General features: G+C 38.6%; 1 protein-coding gene across 2 annotated transcripts in view; it reads right to left on the reverse strand.

Annotated features, from left to right (window-relative positions):
- Nucleotides 1–16,010, reverse strand: part of LOC130251611 (cohesin subunit SA-2-like) — a 54,095-nt gene that overhangs the window by 18,626 nt on the left and 19,459 nt on the right. For both annotated transcript variants that reach the window (XM_056488507.1, XM_056488424.1), the window contains exons 13-21: nucleotides 15,374–15,453; nucleotides 7,826–7,933; nucleotides 5,792–5,900; nucleotides 4,853–4,970; nucleotides 3,888–3,991; nucleotides 3,363–3,455; nucleotides 3,188–3,277; nucleotides 1,996–2,199; nucleotides 364–440 (exon numbers count right to left, since the gene is read on the reverse strand). In XM_056488507.1, the coding sequence (XP_056344482.1) occupies nucleotides 364–440; nucleotides 1,996–2,199; nucleotides 3,188–3,277; nucleotides 3,363–3,455; nucleotides 3,888–3,991; nucleotides 4,853–4,970; nucleotides 5,792–5,900; nucleotides 7,826–7,933; nucleotides 15,374–15,453 (983 nt within the window). The remainder of the gene's footprint in view (nucleotides 1–363; nucleotides 441–1,995; nucleotides 2,200–3,187; nucleotides 3,278–3,362; nucleotides 3,456–3,887; nucleotides 3,992–4,852; nucleotides 4,971–5,791; nucleotides 5,901–7,825; nucleotides 7,934–15,373; nucleotides 15,454–16,010) is intronic.

Raw genomic sequence — 16,010 nt, forward strand, 5'->3', positions numbered from 1 at the left:
TGCAAAGAATGACAGCATTCACTATACCCTGTTCAGACTGACCACCAGTATTGTCAGTAAGGCTGTGGAAAAAAAACCAGATCCCCACAGACGGGATCTCTGTGTCCACTCTGACATCTCAATTCTCTATCATACATTTCTCAGCCACATTAGGCTGATGCTCAGTAATGAGTACCAAAATAATTCCATATCCAAGAGTACGGTTCTATTAAGAAGAAACTAAACCTTGTAACACCTCTCATAGGGATCATTTTCATTCTCTTGTGAAAAACCCCACTAAACCCCCCAAGCAATTCTCACTCTGCATGGATAAGACTGACACTTTAAGTATATAGGAACATAAACTGTAAATAAGCATCTCACTTATGAAAAGCTGCTACTCTTCTCAAAGTAGAGTGCATCCGGGAAATTTCTCCTGCGTCCGTACAAAATCCTCCTTCCTAAATCATGGAAGTTTGAGAAAGAGAAAGGAATTAGCCAGTGTGGGCTTCTCTACTGTGCTCTTTTCCCAACCAACCCACAAGCTTGGATCACTCTCCTCCAGCCCTCCTTAATCTTTACCTTTAACCACGCTACTCATTTATTGCTCTACAGTCAAAAGAAAACAACATAACTGCACAGAAATTTTGTGTAAGGGAAAATCCCTGCCATTAATAAACCAATGGCTGTCCCCCTAGACTGCAGAACTGCTAACACAGAGTAAAAAGTAGCAATTAGTCTAACGTGGTCCCTCACACAGTTGTTAAGGATCTCTGGAAAGCTAAGTGTTCACATGGTGCTGACCTTCCTTGCTTCCAGCTGCCAGATCACATTCAAAGATAGCTAAAAATATATTAAATACTTTCCCATAGATGCAATTGCTGTAGTTTCCACAAGTATACTATGTGATTCTGGGGGACGAAATATACAACCAGGAATTAGAAGGGAGGAGTTCCAAGAGAAAAATCTCTTTATTTAGATATAGATCACACTACGGAGGAGTCGAAGAATCCCTGGTCTTGCACTTATCTTGTTTCTCATAAGTACACATTCTCCCACATTGACATAGATCTCTATTTAAGACCAATAAAATTAATCCAATCTGAGGTTAGGGGATTTTTTGGCTTGACACATTTTGCAATATCCCTGTGTCCAATAAAAACCTGCCAGTGTTAACTCTCATACCATGGCATGACACCTGTTCATGACGGCACAGTTGATCAGATCAGCTGAAGGCTTCTGTTGTTCAGCTCAGCCAGCAAGCTATTCATATCCCCACCAGCTGTTTCTGCTTTTTAGACCTAATGAAAAGCTTTGAGGGAGACTGCAGTCCTCTTTCAAGGGGAAAGTCATTATTTCAAAGACCCTCAAAGCTATACAATCTGCCTTGCAGATCGAAGTTTTCTCGTTTTTTTTCCCTACATCCAAAGTGACAGCACAAAGGGCATCCTATGTACAGTCAAATATGGAGAACTACAGGACTGTACCTTTTTGGGAAGAGCCTCATCACATGTAGATTGACAGCACTTATTAGCTGATTTTGCACATAGTATCTTTGGCACAGTGCTGGACTACAGCAATTACAGACCTCAGGTCCAGAATATCTGGTATAGCAATTTTGTTCCTCACAATACACACACTCTCCCAAACTGGCAGAGATCAACAAAATAATTCCAGTCTGAGGTTAGGGGACCTTTTGGCTTGATACATTTTACAACATAAGCATCCAATAAAAGCCTGCCAGAAGACATACAATGCCCTGTTGGTGGTGTGAACTACCTTGTTTACTATTTTCCTAACTCTATTCCTGCCAAAAAATACTGCCAAAATAAAACTGCTTCCTTAAAATGCGGGGAACCATTCTTTTCAGAGATGCAAATCCATCTTTTAGAGTTCTACTTCCTTCAAGAAGAAACGGTAGGCAAAGAAAAGTTCAATATCCCCCTTGATTTTCTTTGTCTTCCCTTTTTTTTCCTAGGGAAACAGTCTGCTTACCCCTCAACGAGTCACACTCACCTTTTGCCAGAAGCCATCTAGTAGCTGGTTAAGCTGTTTGATCAACTCATCTATCATTTGAGTTCGAGCACAATCCACCTGGCTATAGATGGAAATTTCTTCATGGCAGAGGATATAATAAGTCCTGGAGGAAGCCTCAAGGACAGACATGTCAGAGTGTTTGGCCACAATGTCTTTTATCTCTCTTAGCAAAGCATCCAAATGCTGCAGGTAATAAAAGGAGTAGTTATAGGTAAATTGTACAAAAATCCTCTTACACTTCAAAAAATTTCACTAGGCCCCATATATCCCCATGGGTCATATAAACAAGATTAAACAAAAGCATGTCTAAGGAGAAGAGTGGTAGGATCAGAGGACACAACTTTTTTTTCTGTGTTTACAGCTCTCTTTCATCATTATGTCTCTGGATCTTCCTAAATAATGAAGCAACTGCTTTAAGTTCTACTTTAGCAACACATGTCTAGTACTACACAGGGAATAAAAGATGCCTTCCTAAAGGACAGGTCTGTCTTCAAACAATGGAAGTTGTCTTCCCCATCACTGGAGAATGTTTTGGATCATGTCAGTGCCTGGGTCTTCAACCTCAGTGGACGGAGGAACTTGTGCCATTCTGCTGACTCGCTCTCTTCCAGTTCAAGATTTGGACTGAAATTAACCTCAGTGTTTGCCTAACACTGCCTCCCTGTAAACATCCCTGCTTAAGAATATGCTGAGCTATTTTGAGGATTTCATCTATCTGTTTCTGACCATCCCTTTCCCATCAGCAGATATACTATCTCCATTCTTATCTTTCAGTTACTGTCATTCCCCAGCAGCTGGGAGTCAGCCTTCACAGAAAATGAAACCTATTCTGTAGTAAAGTCCTGGGAGACACCAACTTAAGACACATGGCATAACCCACCCTCCCTCCAGCCAGGAATGAAAAAACTCAGGGCTGGGTCTAACACACAAAACCACTAATTGTACCCACCAAGGCCAGACACACCATATCAGAACTGACAAGCACTAAGGCTTTGTTTTGCAGTTCCAAATCAAAAAGTAAAGCCTGAATAAGACCACCCTCATTAAGGTATGAGACCATTCCATTGTATTTCAACAATTTTCTACTTGCTCCAAATCCCATTAAACTCCCTACATTGTCACATAAACTTAGTAAATTCCACATGAAATGATTACCCCAATTCCTATTCACCTTCTCTAGATGTCCCGTACTGTAAACATCTAAATCATAATACTGAGGAATCTGCAGAAGATTTGCCACTTTTTGTGCATCTGTTGAATACTGTAGAGAAAAAACAGGATATGAGTACATTGCTGGAATTTTAATGAAATATTTAACATGCATTCACAGAGCAGCTGTTAGTTACCTTTGCCAAGAGCTGAGGAAGCACCATAATAAAGTGTTCAGTAATTTTGGTACAATCTTCCAATTGGATTTTCTTCTCTTTTACTGACAAAATCTGCAGATAAAGCATTTGGTTTCAATTATAAAATCTCTGGGATTGAGTGGAATCTTACATGTAACCCAAGCTTAACTCATTGCATTGTCTCAAGCATACTGAGCTAAGATAGAGACATTTTTCCATGAAGAAAACCAGATGCCTTTTTTTTTGGTTAACTTTAAATTAGATGCAAATTGCTGAACAGATAAATGTCATGGATAAAATGCTCATAATTTATCAATAACATGCTTCAAGTGGCTCTTCTCTAACGCTCATCTCCTTCAACATCCACTTCTAACAAGATTTAGAGGTGAAAAGACACTGCAACATTAAAATAAGCTGCTTTATTTCCTACAATACATCTGCAACTAGGAACAAGCTTTCTGGCAAAGTACATAAGGCAAAGATAATGTGATGACAGGACAATAAATAAGACTAAGATGCACTGACTTTTTTGGCTGCACCTCTGCCCACTGGAGGATGACCTTCAGCTGCTTCTCTGACTGCTGCGACGATGATTTCAATGAGAGCACTTTCCTGGGCATCACTCAGTGCTGGAATTAAATCAGTCTCAGCATCAGACAAAAGAAAAGTGAAGATGCAGCAACAACTGATGTAAAGCCTACTCATTTACCTGAGGAACTGTGGAAGGACATTAAAGAATGGAAGATACAGTGCTGCTAAATAAACAGCTAGAGAGTGTTTGACTTCATTTAAAGGAAGTTATTTTCTACATTTACTGAGTACCACAAATCCCTTAAAGGCTAAACTTTTTGGGCCAGTTGGACTTGCAAAAACACAGGCAGTTTTAATGAGGTCTCCTACTGACTAGTGTCTCATTTAGGACAAATCTTCTTTGAGTACCAAAATGCTCTAACTCACTGGATCTACAAATTGACTTTAATCACACAACCAACTCCAGTTTTACTACAACAACTATTCATAGAATCATATGGTTTGGTTTGGAAGGGACTTTAAAGATTTATTGAAGAGACTTTAAAGATTTAAAGTTCACTTCAAAATAATTTTACCAAAACAACCCTCTAATGTTAGATATCAGTGAACCCAACACATTACTTGATTTCTTTTGAAGTATGAATAAAAGCCTGATAATAACTGCTTTTCAACCTATTAATAGTTTTAGATTCTAACGTTTTGGACAAACAAAGTGAACACTACATAACCATTATGGCTTAATTACACAAGTATTTATTGCACAGGTTTTAAACAAACATTACATAAATACAAAATACTGAATAAAACAAGTATGTTGATATAAATATTACACTAGCAGTCCATTGAGTTGCATCTGCTTTACGACACTTGGAGAAATGATCCTAAACTACCTAAAGCAAGGTTCAAAAAGTAGCATGGGGAGATTCATTCAGACGAAACTAAATTCTTTGCTTACCCACCTTCTCCAACTTCTTCAGCATTTTTTAATAGAAGAGTGGTCATGCACTCCCAGTCCTTCAGGAATTTCCCTGCCCAGTCCCACAAGCTGTCTACTAGGTACGCAACATGTTTGTGTAGCTAGCGAATAAAAACACAAGTTTATAGAAGTAAACACATCACTAAGGGAAATACAGCTTCCTCATATGTTCCTCTCCCTGTGTCCAGTGACAAAGCTCTGTCATTCACACATATAACCATATGCAGTATTCCAACATATTTAGTTCAAGGCCATGTCTTCAATTTAATACATAGCAGGAAAGTGGAGTTAAAAAGCAGGAAAGGCAGACAAAAAATACTTAATTTTCTCTTTTTTAAATACAAATTTAAATTTATATTAAATAATCTCTGAAACTAGCTTCTGTATTGGTTTATATTGCTGATTGTAACAGCCAAAAATCCAGTCACAGGACTAGAAGCAAGTCATCTATCCAATTCTATGCAGAAAGATTCAAAACTGCTGTGTCTGAGATACTTTGGCCAGACAGAGGTATGCACCACTGCAAAAGCTACACCATGAATTGTTTATCGGCACTTAGGTTGATAAAACTCTCAATAAAACTACAGTTTTTGGTCAGCATGGAGCCATAGTACAGCAACCCACATTTGCCTCCAGAGAGACATGGACATGAACCAAAAAACCCTCACTTGTGGCAGTAGTCTTTCAGGTTGTTTCCAGAAACTGCCTCAGCACTGATTCTCTTCGTTAGCACATTTGTAAATTAGTTTTAATTCAACAGAACAGAAATGGCTTTATTAAAAACTTAACCTAGAGAGTAAAAACATTTTGAACATAACATATTTCAGAGCTCACCAGTAGAAACTGCCGTCAAAAGCAAGAAGATAATTGATTTAACATGCAACACTGGATTTAAAAGGCTTACTGCAGGGGCTGTTCTTACCTCACTCCCCAGGAAAAACTGTATTAATCTTTTCAATTGGTCAGTGCTCGCCCCAAACTTTCCTCCTCCTTTGGGCTGAAGCTCTTTATCTCCCTCATGACTAAGCAGCCTGCCAAAAGAAAAGCAAGTCAGTCCAGTTCTGCCACATTCTCCTCACACTCATTTACCAATGTAACACTAATTCTGTCAAGATCTAGATCACAAGGACTGTATTTCTCTTAAATGTCTACTTATTTACCCCAAATCTCATTCGATTTTTTAATAAGATGAAAAGAAAAAAGACTGTTTTCCATTATGAGAGATATGCTCTCCTTGTGGATGCAGACTATTTCTGACAGTTTCACAGGTACCCTGCCATCTTTCTGGATGATGAATGCAGATTCCACAGAACTGATCATACAATGAGGCAGGCATTTACTCATGCTTGAAAAGAGGCTTGCTCTAGGCCAAATCTAAACCTTAACAACACAGCAGAGATATTACTACACAGCCACTATTCACATCACAGTGCATCTTGGAACTGCAGCTTCTTAAGGAAAGCATAGCATCCTATTATTATAAGAGGCAATTAACGACACAAATACAGTGGAAAATCTGCTCTTCCTCTTCTGTTCGAAGTATGAAGCACAGTATGACACTTCCATTTTCATTTCCCCCTTTATCCAAAATAACTCTGACTACTACCCACAAAAAGTGGGTAGCACAAAAAGTGCTAATCCCAAGATAAATACAGGAAGGCCATTCCTGCAGATTAATATAAGGCCTAAACAGCTTGGATTTAAGAGCTGGACCACACTACTAAATGTCAGCAAAAGCTTGTGCATTCAGGAAGAGCTTCTGCTGGTATAATTTATGCCAGCTAAGTAACCTAAGATAAAATATGCAGACATGGAGGAAATTTTGTGCAAACCAAGAAAAAAGGGCAGCAGGGGTGGAAAGCATAAGCATTTCTACTAAAACTTAGCAGCATAACCAGGGAACCATCTCTTATCATCTCACTCCAAAACAAACATTTTATACTGGAAAACGTGCTGGAGAGAAGCACTGGGCAAAAGGATCAGATCTACAGCGTCAAGGTGTCCACAAGGCACTGGGAAACTGGGTAGAAAACGTTAAGTTATCAGGGCAATCACTTTGGTAGCAAAATGCAGCTGAGTTCTGAGAGGAGAAACATCTAATTTATAAGAGGATATCAGGACCAACACAAAAGACTACGTCTAGCAGATCTAATAGCAGACTCATCAAAACAGAAGTTTCTCTTCATTTGTCTTTCTATTGGACTTAGCGCCACAAATTCCAGAATGCCAATATTTCAGTTAGACAGAAAAAGACAAGATTTTGTATGTGTGGAAACACTATTATTATTTCTGAATGTTCCCTCCTTGCCTAAATATTTTTATTTTCATTCCTTTTTGTAAGTCAAGGTTATTTCTCTCAGCCATAGAGACACAATATTTGTCACTTCCCTTTTTAGCATGCCAATTCCATTCAACTTCATGCAACCATTGTTATAAGAAGCCCATTTATAGGAGTTACTCCAGGGGAAGATAAAACTTGTATTTCATTAACCTGACAGGAAATTGGGAGGGCTTTTTAATCCGCTGCATCTCTAATTATTCAAAGCCTTTACAATGTATAAGGCAACTTCCAAAGGGAGGAGGCCATTTTTGTGATTAATCACCAAACTATGAAAACCCAGCAGGTGCCAGGTGACATATTAGCTTGTAAGAAGCAAAGCAATAGGAAAAGAAAGTAGAGAAAGAGAGCATGTTCTCAACATAGCATGGTACTTGTGGATCAATCAGTTTCCTATTCCCTATGTTAGTCTTGCAACTTTTCTCACATCTATTGTTTCAGGTCTGTGCAGGAAAGCATGCAATTACCCCCAGACTGCACTTCTCTTTTGATTCACCACAAGAAAGTTGGCATATACTTTCAGAAGGAAACTTAATGCTTAATGTCCCCCTTAAATAAATCCACCTTCATTCCAAACCAAATGAGACTATGCAAGAAGTAGGCAGGCAGAGATACCACCTTTTATAGAGGAATTCCCCAGCTGCTACTGCAAGCGGACGGTGAGTGGCATAAACAAACTGGTATAACATTTCACAGTCTTCAGCTGATAACACATCCTCACAGTTCCTAGGCAAAAATAACAACGGAAGTTATAGTCCAGGTTTATCTGCAAAGAATAGTATCAATGCTATGTCCAGCTTTTACTAGATTTGATTCTCCATAACCAGGCAACTTGTTTGCACAGCTATGCGCAAATTTTTGTAGGGCATTTTTAAAAATGCTCTCAAACAAAATTGGCAGCGTTCTTTTACTCACTGTGTAGAGAAACAGATGTGTAAGCCATGACAAATCAGGCCCACTGCATTATGACACGAACATTAATTTAAAGTATAATTATGGTTGATTAGTGATCACAGTGAAAAGAGCAATAGTAATAAAACAGGAAAATCATGCGTTTACTTTATGCTTAGATGTTCACCATAGAAGATAAGAAATAACAAGAAACCTTCATTCTGTAGTACAAATTATTTTTAAGTTATTTATTCTAGTATTTTAAAACCTACATTCTATCACACTAGAGTCCCATGTAAAAAGAAATCAAAATACATGCTTGATGGCACACTGTGAGCCCCCTGCACAAACAATTCAAAGTCATGACTTTTTTCATTCATACACATCTTGAGAACACCACATGCCAACTAGTAAACCTAGAATGCTCTCTGAGAGATAGAAATGGTATTGATATCAAATATTTACAGAAAAGAAACTGAAGCATCAAGGTTGAGCAACCCAATGAAGAGATACCAGAGCAGTGAAGTCCAAAGCAAGGATTACAGTTTCCAAATACCTGCTTCTTACAACAATGTCACTGGACTAGGCTACTTCAGAGAATAAGAGAGCAACATATGAGATCCTTATACTTACTATACCTAGGGGAGAGGAAAGGGTTTTTATTGATCACTGCATTCAATCCTCGAGTAGTAAACATTTTAAAATCATCTACAGCTGTGGTCCAACACCCTCTCTGTAACTGAGGATCTTTCCTATGCTTGCCCATTTGTCTCCAACCCATCACATCCTTTAGCATCCTCACAAGTCACAAAGCCCCAAAATATCCTCCAACCTGACTGAAAAAGAAGTGAGCTCACATTAGGTAAGAGTATCACTGGAGCATCCATTAAAATGCAAGTGGCTAATGGTATGTCTCCAAAAGTGATGAATCAGTCTCACAATATAATGTGAAATAAAAGCTGCCTTACATACTTAAAGCAGGTTTTGGTGGACTCTTTAAACATGCAATTACCTTGACCATATAGTTGCAGTGACAGAATGTACAGGAAGTGCAAAGGAATACATATCAAGAAATCAGCATAAAGGAAAATATTTATGTCGCTCATTTAACTATCTATGGAACTGGGAAAGTAGAGTAAAAATGTGTTTACTGATGTTAAACAAAATGAAAGAAGTAAAATAGTTTTATGGTGCGTTAGAGCAAATGAATAAGCAGTGGTGTGTCCTGTGCAGCCACGAATGACCAAATTTATTAAACTTCTACAAATTTAACAAGTGAGAGTAAAACAAAAATGACAACAAAGAGCACTTACAGGAATAAAAGACATGATATAATAAGTATTAAAAAGCTATGGGGAATTTACAGAAAAAAAACAACAGTCTGACAATGTTTCTTTCATGCTTTTTGATGTCAATCTATTATTCAGTTCCTTCACTAGTTTCCATTAAGATGTCTTTGTCATTTTTTCTCTATACATATATTTTTTCCAAACCAGTGGACAGCTTAGAATATAAGAAATTTCACCAACACATGGTGATCTAGACTGAACCACTCAGTCTAGATTGATTCATAGAATCGTAGAGCACTGATGATGGTCAGCACCTCTGCAGATCATCTGGTCCAAACCCCTGCTCACAAGAGGATCAGCTACAGCAGGTTGATATGTCCAATCTATGAAGTCAAAGACTCTACAACATCTCTGGCAATGTGTTCCAGTATTGCATCAGTCCCACAGTGAAAAATCTTTTTCTTATGCTTAAATGGAATTTCCTGCATGAACACGCCAGGCAAGTGCACACATTTTTTTAGATTTAATTTTTTTCTTCTTTATATTTCAGGTTTCCTCTCTAGCACATTCATAGGAATAATGATTGCAATACCTGAATGTTTCTATTTTAAAAAAGAGCTCCTTGACTAAATTGTTCAGATAGCTTGAAGAGCTCAGCAACACCTATCTCCCTGGATAGAAATTAAGGAGACTTCCATTTCAGTACTAATGAAACTACTTTTCCATAGGTATTTTCTATCCTTAGGAGAAAGAACCTAGGAGGGAGGTTGGGCTGTTCAGCCTGGAGGAATGAAAGTTCAGGGGCATCTTAGCAAAGTGTGTAAGTACCTGGCGGTGGGAGTAAGAAGACAGAGACAGGCTCCTGCTCCTGGTGCCCAGGACCAGAAGCAACAGGCACAAACTGAAACACAGGAGGCTCCTTCTGAACATCAGGAAGCATGTTTTTACTGTGAGGGTGACAGAGTACTGCCACAGGCTGCCAAGGGAGGCTGTGGAGTCCATTGCTGGAGATACTCAAAAGCCATATGGATGTAGTCCTGGGCAATGTGCTCTACGTGACTGTTCTTGAGTAGGGGGTTGGACCAGACCAACCTTTTAACTTCAGCCATTCTGTGATTCCCAACCTCCTCATTTTTGTCTTCTAATAGGTTGGGAATTTACCTGTTACATTAACCTAGTGCAGTGTTATTTCCTCCCTCCTCGAGACATGAGTAGGTGAGATGCTGCTCAGCAGCTATGAATGAAGCACCTCCAAGCAGCAGAGAAGCACAGGAAGAGAGAAGAATCCATTTCTTTCAAGCTGACAGACACTCCTGACACCACTTGAGCCCCTGATCTTTTGTTTTTTTTCTTTCTTGAGTGGGAGGGAATACCTGTGTGTACTACTACTACTATTACTGCTCAACCACTGCCTCTGAGCCATGATGAGGTTTAGGCTCATAACTCCCTCTGAAATGAGTGCTCAGGTGCTCTACCTCTGGCAAGCAGCAGCACTTGACTACACCTGCTACCACACTAAACAGGTGCCTTTCTTTTTTACATCCATAAGGCAATCACCAGCCACACAAAGAATACTTCAAATACAGCAGTAATACTGCTGCAAATTTACAGCCCTCAGAATGCCAAGCAACAGATAAAGGTTAAGCCTGAAGTGCCTGCCAGTGTTTAGGTGCCTAAAAATAAACAGGCAAGGCTCTCCACATAACAATCTCATGACATACCCTTTTCTCTACACTTCAGTGTGAACATATCACAAAGAAGAAACTGGGACATTCTATAGGGAGATCACAGATCCATTTTGTTCTGCATATGGCACCAGTTGAAAGATTTCATATCTTGCTTTTTGTTTCATTTTGTTGCATGCAAGAGGTATGATTTGGATTAATTAAGGAGTTGCTTGACTTGGTCTGTTGCTCATACCAAGGATAACCATCAAAATCACAAGAGTAAAATAAAAACACACCTGACACACTTTATAGAGTTTTACGCCAGTCCGTGTTTTTAGTGGCTGTGCAGGGTAAAATGTGGTACACATTATGGTGATGACAATCCAAGGTATAGCATCTCAGTCAAAAAAGAATCTGTTCAATTTGCATCTAAAATTAAGTCAAGTTAAACATCCAAATCTGCAGATGCATTGTAAAAGCAGTATTTGTGCACAGAGCACTATCAACCAAAAAAAAAAAGTATGTTGAAAGTATTCTGATGCCAGCAATAAAAAATTCAAGTACAAAAACCATGTACTACTAAACTCTTCTGTAATCTCACTCTCACTCCTCTGCTCTCATTGCAGATATTTCAAGACACACTTTGGCGATCAGCAAAATGACAACATGGGTCCATTAAAATGTAACAATAGTCCTTTCCCACCCACCGTACAATGGGATTAGCATGTTGCAATACACTGTGATTATGCTGTGGCAGACTGAAGTGTTTCGTGTTTAAAACTCAGTTTAATTTCTAGTTACATTTAACTAAAGTAAATCAAAGTCGTTTTCTCCTGGGCTATTTACATATTCAAGCTAATTGTATATTTGTGCCCCTACCCACACCACCTGGAACCTTTCCCCATGCATCTACTGCAGTTACCTAATTACTTTTGCTGCTCTTTTCCAAAATCCCTCTACGCTTTTAGGTAGTTAAGCACACAAAAATTAACAGATTTGTCTAGCAGTAGGTACACTAAACTAATTTGCCTCCTAAAAGGCTATGAGTTTTTTATCTGGGTCTCTCATTGTCACTCATTTCTCCCTCTTTATTTCTTTCCTAGTTCTATTCCCTGTCAGATCCTTTGCAACATTAATGCTAACAATTATGCATAATTCAGTACACCATTAATAATTTCTATTATGCTAAACCTCATAGGCTCATTTCAGTTTCAGGATCACATCATGCTGTGTAAAAACAGAAATCTACTATCCCAAAGACTGGCATACAATTGAGACAATATGCAACAAACAAGAAGGAAAAAAATCTCAGCTCACAGAGATACACAAGAAGAAAATACAAATATGGATTTGAAAAAAAACTAAGTATATGCATAGCAAGAGAGCTCAGAATCAGCACTGAGATTTTTTTTTAAATAATGTAACACATATAAGTGAATTGAAAAGATCAGTGTTTTCACTGCCTCCCTAGCTATCAAGAGAGAGAATGTAAAGGCACAGCAGCATCATGGGGCAGTAGTACACGGAGTAGTCAGTGTATACTCCACAGGACTGAAATGCAGTGATGGTTGAGAGATGCTCAAACCTGTTACTAACATACATGGAGCACAGCCCTGCTGCCACTGTAAAACATCACAAAAATAGTCAATTAGCAACAAGGTCTTGCTGCTATGCTCACCCTATGAGGGTGGACATAGTTGACAACTGTGGAAGGCAGTCAAAGACAGTTACTGACATAACACATTTCTCCCAAGAAAAATTACCCAACAGAGTAATTGGAAGAAAAAAAGCTATTCCTAGGCCTTGCTTCTTGATGACTAATGTCATGACATAAGAAAATATTTATTCTAAGATTAGAGACATGTTCTGAAGGTCAGTACCTCACCAGTGACAACTATTTTTTTTAAATTAATAATTTCAGATCAAATATAGGGAATTCAGCTAGAGATTCTTGCCAGTAGCTTTAAAAATAGAAACTTGATCTGAAAGCTATCTTGCATCTCACTAAAATTGCAAGTTGGCCACTTGAATTCAGTTGCTAGATTTGCAGATTAAATAATTAGACATTCAAAGAAAAGCCAAGACAGCATGACAAAAGTGGCAAAAATTTTATTACACCAATGCATACTAGTAACCATGCCATTTATACAAGCTGTAATTTATTACTCTATTATCCCCTTTAAGGGGAGTTGCTGTCCCCAACTCCATTTCATGCTTTACAGCATGTATCAAGCAGCACTACTGCTCAATATTCAGACAGGGGTTTTGAGCTATGAGCCACACCAACTTGAGACACATTAGCCCTGCAGGTCTTTGCTTCTGCAGTGCCAGCAGCAAGTCCTTTCTGCCACTATTGTAGGTACTAAGGCATCAGCTTCTCCCCTGCTAGAAAAGGATCTTTTGATGCAAGCTCTTATTAAGAGCTGTATGTGTGTGACTGGCTAGATTATCTGCATTCTCTTCACACAGAGCTATAGACTGGTCAGCACTACTCTTAGCAAAGAGAAAAGCTGTTGTTGAATTTGCTTATTGAGTCCCCAACTCACACTTTCACCACTTCAATAATTAAGCCAAATCAGTAGGGCTCAGAGCAACTGGGGGGGTACAATGGAAGAAAGCAGGATGGCTATGCAACAGATGAGCAAAAAGAAAGAAAAGAATGTATTTTCTAGGTCTCTACCTAGTTTAATTAAAAATAATTTCATAATGTATTAATTTTACTTATGAAACTTGACTCTTATGATGGAAAAATATCACTCAGAAAACTTTAGAAGGCATTTATTCACATTGGAAACCATATTTAAGCAAAATTCAGAAAAAATTGCTTCAGGGAAAAAGAAACATTGATCAAACTTTTATAGCTGCAGCTTGCATTAATGAGAACATGATCCCTTATAATAAAGCCAGGGATGATAAACAGCTGCAGTGCCAATATAGCTCTTGTTAATTCAGATACGGAACAAGTGCAGCCATAACTGGTGTATGGAATCTTTGTACTTCAACAATGGTGAGCTGCTCCTCCTAGCACAGGGACATGTTATCCATGGACACAGCATTGTGCTTTGTTCCAACAGCTAGGCACCATGGGGAACCAAGGGATGTAGAAATGGACATTGTGAACACAGGAACAATATAACCCTGGCTACTACTAGTGGGAGCCAAACAATGGCACTACCTTCAGAAGAGGGTGCAGTGTTCACAGCATCATATGCTGTTCTGATGTGCCTATTGAAGGAGGCCTGGAAAAATGCCATTCAAACTAGAGGAATGTGAAGCAAGACACGAGACTATAAAGCAGCACCTCAACATACAAACATACTTGAAATTTAATGCAAATATCTACAGCACCATATTAGTTGGACCATTAAGGTCTACATGCTCCTCTAGCAATGACTAATACTTCTGGCTTAAATAGAGAAGCAAATCCCACAAGGCTATTCAATAATGTGTCATGCTGTACATAGAAATAAGCATCTGCATCACCAAAATTCAACTTACACTCTCAGAGGAGACACTGAGTCCTAACATCTCAACTGTATTACCAATGGAATGCAGTGAAGCTTTTATTCCCATTTTGCTTTGAAAAAGAGGGATAAAAAGTTTATTCTACACGCATTTTGCAAATAAAGACATTTCTAAAATAAACATTCTGCTCAAGGATGTATCAGAGCAGGATTTATATACTTCTGTAATACTAAGTCTAATTCTTCCCCACACTTCCAGCTTGTCATTGTCCTAACAAATCTATGGCTGGCAGGTAAACTTTCCAAGAAAACATCTCTTCTGTTAGTTTTCTACCTCAGCAAAATCACACACTTGCTCATTTCCTGTAGTCAGTCTGCCATGGGCTCAAAGGCCTGGAGGCAAGAATCTCAAAGCACAAATTCTAGCAACAGCTTCGAAGCTCAAGGCTTCCTGCATCAGGTGCAGAGACAGGGAAGATGGCAGAGTTCTCCAAGCTCCTGGTCAAGGCCTGGCAATCCTGGGAACCCCATCTTCAGTGGGAACTTCCCCCAAGACAATCATATGCTCTTTTTGAGAAAAGCCAAAATTAAAAAAAGTAGAATCTCCTTTCAGAGGGAAATATAAAAATATAAAAACATATTTTTCAGATTGAATCTCAGCACAAGGGTTTTCTTAACATTGGCATTTCCCAGAAAAGAAAATATCATGTCTTGAGCAGCTTTAACTATAACTCATATCCTGCCAGAAGCAACTGTTTCCCAACAAGTAACTGATTACAGGAGGATTCATCAGGTTTGTACCTGGATCTTGTTGCCATTAAAACAATACAGTAAATTAAAAAAGGAATTATTTACTGTGACATAAGCATCAAGAGTTTCATGGCTTGAACTGCTACTTCATGGTCCTTGTCCAGAGGCATGGACACAATTCGATCCTAATGGATGTAAAATGACAATAAAAAGATGTAACATGGTTTGTTCTCAATAAACATGTATTTTTGCTACAGCTAGATCATCTACACTAGTACAGCAGAGATTTATTTTTATTTCAGCAGCTATTTCCTAAGAGACATAAGGCAACTTGATTACTACCAAGTAGTTCCCCAGCCCCTGAAAATTAACAGCATGTTAATTTTTTAACTGAATTAATCATGCAGTAATATGATATTTTTTATAGATGTAATGTATGCGTTCACAAGAAATTAACTACACACTACAAATTAAAAGTGACTGACAACTTGTTTCTAAGATGTTACTACTGGCACTTCTGTATGTTAAATGAAGGTAAGCCTCAAATTACAAGCATTATCTAATCAGTTTCTCCCACTAACAATGAAGTGCCTGCACCTACACATTACAGAAGTCAGTGCCTTGCTGAGAAGACAGTTAAAGTCATAAAGATCCCTCACGGCATAGCAGCAATATTGCTGACCTCCAGAACTGACAATATTGTAACTTAGTACGCATGCAAATGGATCAGAAACCTGGAAAA

Source organism: Oenanthe melanoleuca, chromosome 1 (genome assembly GCF_029582105.1).
Source record: "Oenanthe melanoleuca isolate GR-GAL-2019-014 chromosome 1, OMel1.0, whole genome shotgun sequence".
Taxonomy (NCBI): Eukaryota; Metazoa; Chordata; class Aves; order Passeriformes; family Muscicapidae; genus Oenanthe; species Oenanthe melanoleuca.